At 36.2% G+C, this 12,977-nt stretch overlaps 1 protein-coding gene across 3 annotated transcripts in view; it reads left to right on the top strand.

Annotated features, from left to right (window-relative positions):
* NELL2 (NEL-like 2 (chicken)) overlaps positions 1–12,977 on the top strand; it is a 646,329-nt gene that overhangs the window by 332,554 nt on the left and 300,798 nt on the right. For all 3 annotated transcript variants that reach the window (XM_006865319.1, XM_006865320.1, XM_006865318.1), the window contains one exon: positions 4,513–4,641. In XM_006865319.1, coding sequence (XP_006865381.1) covers positions 4,513–4,641 — 129 coding nt within the window. The remainder of the gene's footprint in view (positions 1–4,512; positions 4,642–12,977) is intronic.

Here is a 12,977-nt window from a genome sequence, read left to right as displayed (position 1 = left end):
GTCTCTCATACTTTGGACATATTGTTAGGAGGGAACAGTCGCTGGAGATGGATATCATGCATACTTGGTAAGATGGAGGATCAGAGAAAAAGAGGAAGACCCCCAACGAGATGGATTAGTCAGATGGACTCAAGTGTGGCAGTGTTAGTGAGGTTGGCCCAGGATCTGACATTGTTTTGTTCTGCTGTGAATGGGGTCGCTATGAGTCGGTTCTGACTCGATGGCACCTGATAACAACTTCTCTCTTGCCTTCACAGTCACCTGAGAAAGTTCAAGATGGCCAGCTAGTACAAATAATCAGTCTCTTTTCCTTCTTTTTTCTTTTTATTTCCTCCATATATCTGTTCAGCTGCTTCTACTAGTGAGGGCTAGTGCACAGCTGGCCAGAGCCAACTCTGCAGATTTGGAGCTGGAGCTACCTGAATGAGGTTAATGTGGATAGTTTTTCTGTCCTTTTATGGGGCTCAAAATTGCTATTCTCATCTCATTGGGGCTTAGATCACTGGAAGAGAATTAGCCTCATCCGTAATCACCAGGGTAGCATAGGGAACAAAAAAAAATTCATACTTTTATCTCTATGAGCCACCATTAGGTTTCTGCAACACTAGTATGTTTTCTTGTCTCTGGAGCTGCTCACAAAAGCTCAAGATGGCTGTGGCACATCTGGTTGGCCACCATAGATCATCAGTCTCTCCTTTTTATATTATGTCTGCTCAGCTCTCTCTCCTAGTAAGCATTCAGTCCACTTCTCTGTCCCTTCATCTGAAACTCAGTTCCAGGACTATCATCTGCATCTGTTTCATTTGGTTTTCCTTATCTTTGTTGTTGATGCTTTGTACCACCTTTATCTACTTCACCATCTTGTCCCAATCTCCAAGGAGCGGAAAACCTCATCTTTCTACTGTGGGGCAATTGGTGGACGTGTGGTTCACAGTCCAGGGCTTATCTTCCAGAGCCACTGTACTCCCCATATTTTGTTGGTAGGTTATTATTAATATTCTAATAACTTTGTTGTTTTGTTATGTGTTGTCGAGTCAGTTCTGGCTCACAGTGACCCTGTACAGGTTTTATAAGGAGTAACTGGTAGATTTGAACTGCTGACTTTAGGATAAGCAATCCCGTGCTTATCATACAGTGCCATACAAGGACTCCAAATTACAAATAATATATTTATTGTACTTTTACACAGATGATTTCATTTGAAACTCATGCTTTTTTGTAAGACAGATATCCTAATTTTACAGGTGAGAACATCCAAAGGCTTGGAAAGGTTAATTAACTTACACAGCTTTTAATTTACCAGCTAATCATTACAGAGATGAGATGCATACCCAGGTCTGTCAACTCCATAAACCAAGCACATATGAATAGAAATCTAACTATGAACTATGAAGGTGGCAAGAAGATGGCTTATTTCCAATGCATATTATAATTTTTCTTCTTCTTCTTCTTCTTTTTTTTTTTTAGCTATTCCTTATAAATAGGAAACAAAACACTTTAATCAAATCTTAATTTTCTACTCCACATCAGTTAATCTTTGACTCTGGCATTTTTTCTATAAGCAGCAAAATAACCAGTTAAGTCTATGAATTTATTTGTTGAGAGAAAAAATTAAAATATTTGTTTGCCACTGTTAAGAGTAAACTAGAATCTGATTGACCGAAAATTTCAGTTTTTAAGTCTTTTGGTTCATAAAACCCCGTTTGATAAAAATTAAATGATACATTAGCCTAAAATAGTGAAAAGACAGATCACACTTTTGTCTTACAGTTGGACAATTCTTGATGTTAACATGACTGGTCTCACTATTAGTGAGGCAGAACTGGAAGTGAATTATCATAGATAGAGGTAGCATGTGGTATAGACAATCTTGTTGTTGTTAGGGGCCCTTGAGTCATTTCTGACTCATAGCAACCCTATGTACAACAGAACAAAATATTTACTGGTTGTGAGCTATCCTCACAATTGTTGCTACTTTTGGTCCCATTAATATTGCCACTGTGCCGGTCCATGTTTTTGGGGTCTTCCTTTATTTTTTGCTGAACCTCCACTTTACCAACATGATGTCCTTTTCTAGTGACTGCTCCCTCTTTATAGTATGTCTGAAATATGAAAGACAAAGCCTTGTCATCCTGGCTTCTAAGAAGCATACTGGCTCTATTTCTTCCAACATAGATTTGTTTGTTCTTCTAGCACTCCATGGTACTTTTATAGACAATATATAATGTATGATGTATAGAGTTTCTGAGTCTGTGTGTCTTTGCAGGAGCAGAAAGCCTCATCTTCCTCTCATAGAGCAGCTAATGGACTCAAACAACTGATCTTGTTGTTCACAGCCCAGTGCTTATCATACAGAACCTCCTTACTCCTAGACAATATTGTTGTTGTTGTTATGTGCCATCAAATCAGTTCCGACTCATAGCCACCCTGCATAGGGTTTCCGAGGAGCAGTTTGGGGGTTCAACCTTGTGGTTTGCAGTCCACTGCTGACCCTATAGCACCACACCAGGAGTATGAAAAATGGGTGAAGTGAAAATGTAAAATGGTTTTGAAAATATAAACTCATGAAAGAAAATAAAAAACATCAGGGGGCGAAGTATCTGTTCTTAGTCATAGCTCCTTAAAAGTTGTTTGAAACTTTCTAGGTGATGACATATACTATGTTAGATATCTTGATTCAGTGTGTGTCTTAAGAAACAGGCCAAAATGAAATATTTTTGTTTGTTTATAAATTTGTCTTAATTTAAAGTAAATACAAATGACTTTTGAAGGCTTTTCATTTTAGTTTGGTAATGTTCTGAGTTACTGGAATACCTTTTGGGATCTGACAAATTTTTTTTAACTGAAATTGTTCCCCCTCAGACATTGTTGAAAGACAATGAAATACATTTAAGAAATTTGGTCTCAACTTAGTTACACAAAGAAGAAGGAAATAAAAAGACTTTAGGAGAATGCGTTTTTAACTTTTCGTCGTCATAGAATGAATGAATGTTTTACTGCTAAATGTTGAGCTTTAATCATGAGAATTTAGATTGTGAAGCATCTTGTTAAAGAAAAGTTAAGTTTGCTAAGTCATTTAATGCTGTTATGGACTCTCCCGTGAACTTCTGGTGTGGCCCGCTAGGATAAGCACTCACTGCTAACTGCAATAACAACAACAACATAGACTCAATCATTTTATGGTGTTACTATACCTTTTTTCTATTTCATTTTGCTTTGATAGAAATAATGAATTGATTCATTTTCCTTTTAAATGCCATTATTGCATTTTATGATCATCAGTCACCCTTATTAGTCTTGCTGAATTGTATCAGCAGGATTTTACTGTACTTCATAGTTGTATTTCTTGGGATGTATGTTTTGACTTTGGGGTAATATTCAAATTAGTCAGCATGAGCATGCAGAAATCAGAGTGGACAGCAATCATCATGCTCAAGTATGATGGTCACAGTATGGGTTAGTCCACTCACTTACTGAATCACAGTGTTGTATGGAAATTTGGTGACCAACTAACTTGAACCACATTAGAATCTCCACCCTCTGATTTTCTCTAGTAAAAATCTTCTCTTGGCTTCAAGCAGTTGAACTGATTCTGAGCTACATGAAATATACTCCTCTAGCCTTCTTTTCTTTTATACATGGACCAAAATAGTAATTCATTACAGTGTAGAACTAGATAGATAACTTATGCATCAGGCAATTTGAAAAATGTTTGAATGATGTATAATCATGTAATTTCCATTAAATATGGATTCTTGTATTCAAGCTTTTCATTTCAGCATCTTAGTATGATCTTTGAACAAGAGAGTTCAGACAGGAAAACGAGATCCTGAGAAATTGCATATGATTGGTGTCACTGTTTATAACATGTTCCATTTTTCTTTCCTCTTGTAAAGATTCTGAGATCTGTGAGATCTTTGTTATTCATAAAAATTTTTCTTCTTCTTTTGAGTGGACATACTTTGCCTTGCAAATTTCCAGAGAAAATTCGTTTAAAGCTATGTCATTTTACAGTTTGAGCACATTTTTTATGTTTTTAATTTTTTTAAGACTGCTAAGCTTTTTGTTTCAATTCTTAAATATATAATATTGTCTGGCCTGGTATCTATTATGCATAGTTGTAAAACATGGTTGACTTCTAGCTCTGATTACCTTCATCTTATGTTGTCTTTCTATTTCATAATCTTTCATTTTGGGCTTTAAGACTCTTTGTTTCATGTGTATGAGGGGCAATCATTAGAATATTAGGGGTTAGGTAGTATTTATAAAATAAAAAATAAGGAAGATCTAGAAATGAGAAATCATTGAGTTAAATATGAACAACTTTTTGGTGGTCATAGCATGTGATTCTATAAATATTAGACAAAAATATTTAAAAATAGATTATTTAGATTAAAAAAATTAAAAATAGCTTAAAATAAAGGGAAGATATTAAGCAGATGCAGTTTATTTGCTTTGTCATAGTTTCCTTTACCATAATCCTTTTTATTTATTTATTTTTTTTTATTGCAGGTTATGACTTTTGTTCTGAAAGGCATAACTGTATGGAGAATTCTTTCTGCAGAAATCTGAATGACAGGGCGGTTTGTAGCTGTCGAGATGGTTTCAGGGCACTTCGAGAGGACAATGCCTACTGTGAAGGTAATCCTTGTAATGATGTGTAGCTCAGCTGTATAAATTTCCTAGTATCACTGCATGTAAAATTTATTAATTTCCCAGGTTGTCAAGTTGATGGGCCCATTAAAAGCAGTGAATTTAATTTGAAGCATATTAATCAGCTAAAAATAATTATCTTTCAAATTACAGTTTTTCAGATTTCTGCTATATGTCAGAGTAATAAGTTCATATGGCTGGTTTCTTGAATTAGAACAATACTGCCATTGTGAAATTGCTTTCTCTTTTTTCCATAATTAGATACTCAGATAGCTCACATATTGACATGATTACTGTGGCTTGCACTTAGAATAGTAGTCAGTTTTTTCCAGACGATGTTGTATAACAAAAGCAATCAATTAACAGGAAGATAAAGTGCCCACCACTATTTTTTTTTTTTTTTTTTGCTACAGTGATTAATCTCAGTGGTTATATTTATGTGCTGTAGTATTCAGTAAATAGCTCCAGTGGAGTAAATAGGTTTCTAGTTATTTTTTAAAGTTGTAACTAATGTTCATGGTAGTTTATTATCTTCTGGAAATAGTCCAAATCCAGTAAGAAGGCATAAGTTTGCTGAAGCATGGATTTGAATCATTCTCATTAATTGTGTGACTACAATTCTGAGTAACTTTACATAAATTGTGCATGTTGCAGGTAATAGTTCCAATTTTGTGGTATTTTGGGCATTTGGAGGATTAGGAGGATTCTAGATTGATCTAACTGTAGGATAAGCACTGAACTGAAAACTATGAGATCAGAGGCTCAAACCCACCAGACCCTCCTTGGAAACCATATACTGCTGGGTCACTCTGAGTTAGAACCTACATCGTGGCACTCAACAACTGTAACAGACTAACTTTTTGCAAATATCAAGCATGTGCCATATGTCCTTAGAGACAGAAAACCTTCATTATAAGCATGCAGCCTTTATTTGACCACATGATGATTTGTTGTTGGCTATTTGGAAACCAACTACTTTTGCTTCCTTAATTTAAAAGAGACATTCTCTGCCTTAAAAATCAATATCCATTTTTAAATTGACCTTTAAATCAGAGTATTTCTTTAAGTGTTCTGATTCATTCCTACACAAGGACCTTTTTTTTTTTTTTTTTTATTCTCCATAGGTGTTTACAAGCACAGTATGGAGTTTCAACTTTTTTTTTTTTTTTTTTTTGGCTGGTTTTATTCTATGATAAAGGAAATACATGACTCCTCTATTCCCCAGCTCATAATGGGGATTTCTTTAAGATCCACTATTTTGAAAGATTTTCTGCAAGCAATGCATTTTTACCTGATGATTTTAATGCTTCCATATTGTATAGTTAGAATTTATATATAAAATAATGTATTTTCATTATAATATGTGTGATATCTAATATATAATAATCCACACTTATAGCACTATTATTTACAATATGAAGCCATATAATAAATACTTACAATATGAAACCATATAATACAAATCCACGTAATACATATACAAGAGTAGAATAAAAAAGTAATGCTACAAGGGTTCTAAATAAAATGTGTTCAAACATGCCTTGGATGCTTGCAGACAAGTTCTCTCAGTAATGATGTGGTGGTGGTGGTTATGTGCCATGGAGTTGGTTCCAACTCATAGCGACCCTGTACAGGGTTTCCGAGGCTATAAATCTTTATGGGAGCAGAAAGCCTCATCTTTTTCCCACGGAACAGCTGGTAGTTTTGAACTGCTGAGTTTGACGTTAGCAGCCCAATTCATAACCACTATCAGCAAGTTCATAAAAGATTCAGCCAAAATAGTGGCTTCCAAGAGAATCTGCTGGACTAGTTAAATCCAAGGCTCAGAGGTTAGCTCACGTTATAGTGACTGTTGTTTTGTTTTTAGGATTCCACAGAGGTAATCATGATAGATTATCTCAAAGGGCACAATAAGACCACAGGGACTTATCATGAGGAACTTTTAAGAAAATGGAAAACTGCATTAGTGAGCAAAAGGCCAGGAAGTTGTGCCGAGGAATTTTTCCCATCATGACAATGTACTTGCTCATTCTTTGATGGTAGCAAGAGCTGTCCTACGAGAATTTCCTTGCTCCATCCACCCTACAACACTTTTCTTGCTCCTTCAGATGTCTCTTTGTTCCTAAAACTCGAAAAACATTTAAACAGAATACAAGTTAAGTCCCTCAGGGATGCCAAAACCACTGTTTTGACGTGGTCTAAATCAAAGAGCATAAAATTCTTCCGGAAAGATAGAAACACCAACTTTACGAGTATATAGACCTAGAGGGAGGATTTCTCAAACAGTTACTTCACATTTTGATATATTTTATTTTAACTAATATATTTCATAGCAATACTTTTGGATTCATTTTAAATCATAATTTTATGGGCATTATTTTTATTATAAGCTGCTGATTCTTCTTTGCGATTGTTAAATATATTCACTCATGTTCAAATATATTTAGTGATTACCTACTACGTATTCACTCCTGGTGTAGCACTGCTGGTTGATTTGAACTACAAGGTTGGTGGATCAAGCTCACCAATCGCTCCTTGGAAACCCTATACAGGGTCATTATGGGTCGGAACTGATTTGACAGCACTTAGCAACAACAATAACAACAACAATATTATGTATTCAGTGCCAGATTATCCAATAAGCAAGGAAAGCATGGGTTTACTTATTAATTTGCACTTAATATCATGTTTGATAAGATGGAGGGTCAGAGAAAAAGAGGAAGACCCCCAACAAGATGGATTGGCCAGGTGGCAGCATCGATGGACCCAAGTGTGGCAACAGTAGTGAGGTTGGCCTATGATGGGACAGTGTTTCATTCTGCTGTACATAGTGTCGTATGAGTCAGTACCGACTCGATGGCACCTAACAACAACATTAATTTATAGTGAACACTTTCTTTTTTACATTAATGACTGCACTTCTAGGTATAACTGGCAAGTATCTTTCTTCTAACCCCACAGCATCTTCCAACAGAATTAGAGCCTCGTTTCAAATTTATGACCAGTGACAATGATGGAATGAGCCCTGGTGACTCTGTAGGATAAGCACAGGAATACTTATAAGGTCGGCAGTTCAAACTCACCAGCTGCTTTGCAGGAGAACGATGAGGCTGTATGCTCCCATAAAGATTTAGAGCTCTGGAAACACTATATAGGATCTCTATGAGCTGGAATCGACCCAATGGCAGTGGGTTTGGTTATTGGGGCCAGGGATGGAGTAAACAGAAAGTAAGGTAAGCATAAGATTACTTACTAATCTGTAGTGAAACCCATGTGAAATTGTTCAGTACAGATTAATAAGTAATCACAAGTATGTTTGTGCTTACCTTGCTTGTTGGCTAATCTGTGCCTTTATGTACCAAGCCCTTTTCTAGATTTCTGTTGCTGCTGTGTGCCATCAAGTTGGTTCCAACTCATAGCGACCCTGTCTAGGTTTTACGAGGCTGTTAATCTTTATAGGAGCAGAGAGCCTCATTTGGCTCCCATGGAGAGGCTGGTGAATTTGAACTGCTGACCTTGCGGTTAAAAGCCCAGTATGTAACCCACCACACCATTCCCCTTGAATTTGTTGTTCTTAGCGTAATACATCATATAATTATCAGATTCAAAATGGCAGCAGCAGATTTGCCTCATGCAGTACATCATTTGATTTTTTTAAACTGCTTTTTCCTGAGTGCTGATAGTGCACCCAAACAAAATGAAATCTTTGACAACTTCAATCTTTTCTCCTTTTGTCATGATGTTATTTATTGGTTCAAAATGTATAAAATTTCTTATTGATAGACTAATTTCTCTTAGATTAATTCATTCTTTTTCATTCTTTCTGCTGCGGCCAGAGATCCTCTTTTACTTATACTATCTTCTGTTTAGTCATTCTATCTACATCATTGTCAGATTACGCAACAAGCCAGTTAAACACAGCCTTATTTACTAATCTGTAGTGATTAGTAGGCTTTTTTTTCCCCCACATCAAATATTTTGCTTCTAGTTATGACTGGCAACCCCACAGTGCTTCCTTACATAATCAATACCTCTTTTCAAATTGACAGTCTCTGACAGGGATGGATTACCCAGTAAGCAAGGTCAGCATGGGTTTAACTTGTGCTCAGTTAGTAATCTGTAGTGATCTGTCCACAAGTAAACACAAGTAAACCCATGCTGACCTAGCTTATTGTATAATCCATCCCTCATCTTCATTGCCTCTCCCAGTTCCTCCCCATTCAGTATATGCTATCCAGATCAATGTTCACAAAACATAATTTCTTCTATTTGAGGCTTTGTACTGCCTTCTTGTTGCTTTTCAAATCAAGTTGGTACTCCTTTGCTCAGACTTTAATGTCCTCCTCACCCGGACCTACATAGTTCTTCAACAAGAAACCCATTAGTCCTGTAGGTGTCATTCCGCTCCTTTGCTCATTGTGGCTTATCTGGCAGACATTCCTTTTGCTTTTTGGTCCTGCTCCCATAAAGATTTACAGCCTCGGAAACCCTGTACAGGGTTGCTATGAGTTGGAATCGACTCCAAGGCACATAACACCACCAACAACAGGGTAGCTATTAGTTGGAAGCCATTCAATGGTACTTATCAACAAAAACAACTGCTATTTAAGGAGCTTTGTTGGTGCAATAGTTAAAATGCTTGACTGCTTACCAAAATGTCAGTGGAGTGAACCCACTAGCTACTCCTTGGGAGACAGATTTACAGCCTCGGAAACCCTGTTCAGGGTCACTATGGGTCGGAACTGACTCGATGGCACTTAACAACAACAACAACATATTACTTACTCAGTGTTTCAGATATATGGGTGTGGATGTTTTCCTGCTATATGTGTATTATGCTTATAGACTTCATTTTCTTGAATTCTTCTAAAATAGATACAATCTAGAGCTTAAGAAATAATTGTTAATTGATGGTTTGAAATACTTAGATATGCTGCTGAACAGATGGGCACCTTTACGCCATATCATCACTAAAGAATTATTCTGGAAAAGCATTGATCTTATTTAGCTGTATTTCTATAGTACATATAAAAGTCATAGTGATTTTTATAGCTGAAAAGGGAATCAAATGTATCAAATGCATGTGTATTGGCTTTCAAACTTATTTTGCATAATGTAAGTGAGGAATTTTTCAACTCATAACACTTGATATTTGTTAAATTATTTGTGTTATAGTAAATGAAATGCATACTAAAAGGGTCACAAGTCCCAAATGTTTCACTATCTCCACCATTGCTAGGATGTCAATTCTGTTTATGATTTGCAAGTCAACTCACTTGAACAGTGAATGTCTAGCATGTCTAAAAACCAAATCAAATCAGTTGACATCAAGTTGTTTCTGACTCTTGGAGACCCTATGTGTGTCCGAGTAGAACTGTACTTCATAGGGCTTTTAATGACAACTGGTTTGGGCAGTAGATCAACAGGCCTTTCTACTGCAGCCTTTCCATTAGGAACAGAGTGCATTAGCCATCTCCCTATTTGTGGACTCTGCCTAGGATGTTGAAAGTGTTGAATAAATGCTAGTTGAGCCTAGAGATCAGAATCTTAATAAGTATTAGACACATAGTAAAATCCATAGAGACTATAAGTTATTGTATTTAGACATGCAATTCAACATCTCCCTAGTTTCTCTTTACTTCACCCTTTATGTTAAAACACTGTCCTCTCTCAACCTATTCCTGTCTTTTTAATGCTATCTTTTGGATAATAATGCCTCTTCTACCTTCTTTCTTGATCTCCTGCATTTCAAGGGATTCTAGTCCATGTTCAAAGTAATGTCAGCATAATGCTTCATGAAAAACAAGTAATAGCTCTATTCTATTTTGTATTCTCTTTCTACTGCTTGTTAATTGGGCTATAATAATAATAATAAAATACCACAACTACAAATAAGCATATGATTCTTTGAAGGTGTTTGAAATGCTTTTCACAAAAATCACCTTATTTCATCCAGCAGTCCTGTGATGCAGACGTTATTTATAATCTTCTGGTTTATAGTTGAGAAAACTGGAAAAGTCTGGAAATCAAATGATCTGCTCAACATGCCTTACTCAGATAAAAAATCCTTAATCACTCATATCATTTATCTGCATGTTTTGTTTCTTTTTACCACTTTAAATTTACTTATTAGATACCTCAGCTAATTCTTATTTCTGTAGGTAACATATAGATTTTCATTTAGAAAGACTTTTTTTAAGCAGCTGACTTAACCAATGGAATGTTTCTGAAAAGGAAACTCATCTGTAGCCTATCTAGATAGTAGCTCAGGGCCACTACAGGAACTATAATGAGTTGGACATGAAAATAACCCACATAAGAAGACACGTGGAAAACAAGAGTTATCTTTCTCTTTTTCCCTCCTTTCCTCCTTCATTTTTTTTAAAATGCTTTATTGTGAATTATGTGATAGTTTACATGGGAGAACATCAGCTTCACATTGATCCTGTTGTATGTCGTTTCCTTGCCATGGTTACAATCCATTCCATGCATCGTTGATCAACCAAAGGGTATACCCCACCAGCTTGCCCCTCCTTAATTTCTTGCCCTGTATTTTTATGACAGTTACATACTATTTCACAACAAAAGCATTTAATAGTAAATTCTGCCATACCCAGTATCTGTATATTATTATAACATTAACTATGGAATAGAGAGGCATCCTGAGAAGCTTCCTTTTGAAAACAAGAAGAGTGATAGCCTCATGGAGTTGTTCCAAGAGATGTAAAGGGAGAGAAGCAGAATGGTGCTCAGTTCTCTGATTGCAGACCCTGCACACAGGTCTCCCATTGGGTTTAATGGGAAGCCTGCTAACAGAGCCAGGATAAATAACCAGAGGATCGAGCCCTGTGGGATTAATTAGGGAATTTGAGCAGACACTGTGACTTTCCAAACTATGGTTAATGATGCACTCTCTTGTGGTGTGTTATGGTAGAGTTTCTCTAATTAAAAAAGTCAAAGGTTGCAAATTTAAAACAAGCAAGGAGACTAAAAGCATTCTGACGTTTCCGAACATGAATTGGCCTTTTCATTGACATCATATATCCATCAAAGCAACTGAAAAAGTTGTCACATAAAATAGCATTCAAGATTAATATATAGTGTTATGAAAATCTTTTTAGGCACTGAAGGATACATATTTTACGTATTTACAACGTTGAAGATATAATGGATTTTTTTTTTTTTTTTCTTCTCTCTCACCCATGAGGATCATTGCTCCTCCAATTCAGGTTTGGTGCAGAAATTTAAAAAACCTACACAGCCAAATTTGGACTTGCATTAGTAGCTCTTCTGGGCTCATTTATCATTTACTCTCTGTGACACTTAAATTCAACTTTCTCTGACTCAAAAGTAATTTCTGTTCATTTGTAAACTTCACCACCATTAAGATATTTAAATTAAAGGAAAAGGGCATTGTTTCTTTTGAAGCCAGGTTCTCCTCTGATCTGAAAGGAGAACTTTTACATTTTAAATCAAACATAATAAAGATGAAGCCTTTTATGAATTTCTTCTTATGTATGGTTTTTCATAAAAGGTTACACACCACAATAATTGTATGACTTTAGCACATCAGCTGATATATTTTTCCTTAATGATGCATTTCTCTAGAAAAACTAATATTTAAGTCCATCAGAGTTCATTATTTCTGTGGGTGCTATATTTAAAAAGAGTAAATTCAATTATTTAGTGAAACAATGATGTATTGAGTAGTGTTAAGAACTTTCTTCTCTCTGGTAAATCTAAAACTGTTCTTGGGTGTTTTTTTGTTGTTGTTGTTTTTTAAGTTTTTATTGTGAATTATGTGTTAGTTTACATGGGTGAACATTCATCCTGTCGTATTTTGTTTCATTGCAATGATCACAATCCCCTGCATGTATCATCAAACAACCAAAGGGTGCACCCCACACACCTGTCCCCGAGTCACCAGCACACAGTCCTTTTCCCTGCCTAAGTTCAGAGTCCCCACCCATTCCTTCCGTCCATGTCCATGTCATTCTCTGCTGTCATCCCTAGTGTTACTGCCTCCCCAGACAGGGTCTCCCACTTCGCTTTTCTCCCTTGATGGTTCCAGGAATCTCCACTCCTGAACTGCAAAATCAGCCACTCCCCTCCTTTTGCTACCAAACATTTACATTTACCTTTCCAACACTCACTGTCAGACCTGATATTAATCATTCCTTGTTGAACCACAGGAGTCCTTTCCACCTCACCTTTTATCAACCCCATCCAGACAGGTTGGAAACAATTCAGTGGAGTTTCTACCTTTCCCTGTATCCGCTGGAACTAGGTTTCCTATTGAAAGCTTGTAAGCCAGTCACTTCATG

This window comes from Chrysochloris asiatica, unplaced genomic scaffold (assembly GCF_000296735.1).
Source record: "Chrysochloris asiatica unplaced genomic scaffold, ChrAsi1.0 scaffold00077, whole genome shotgun sequence".
NCBI classification, from domain to species: domain Eukaryota; kingdom Metazoa; phylum Chordata; class Mammalia; order Afrosoricida; family Chrysochloridae; genus Chrysochloris; species Chrysochloris asiatica.
Note: the sequence above shows the minus strand (reverse complement) of the source record. Positions and strands in the feature narration are given on the sequence as shown.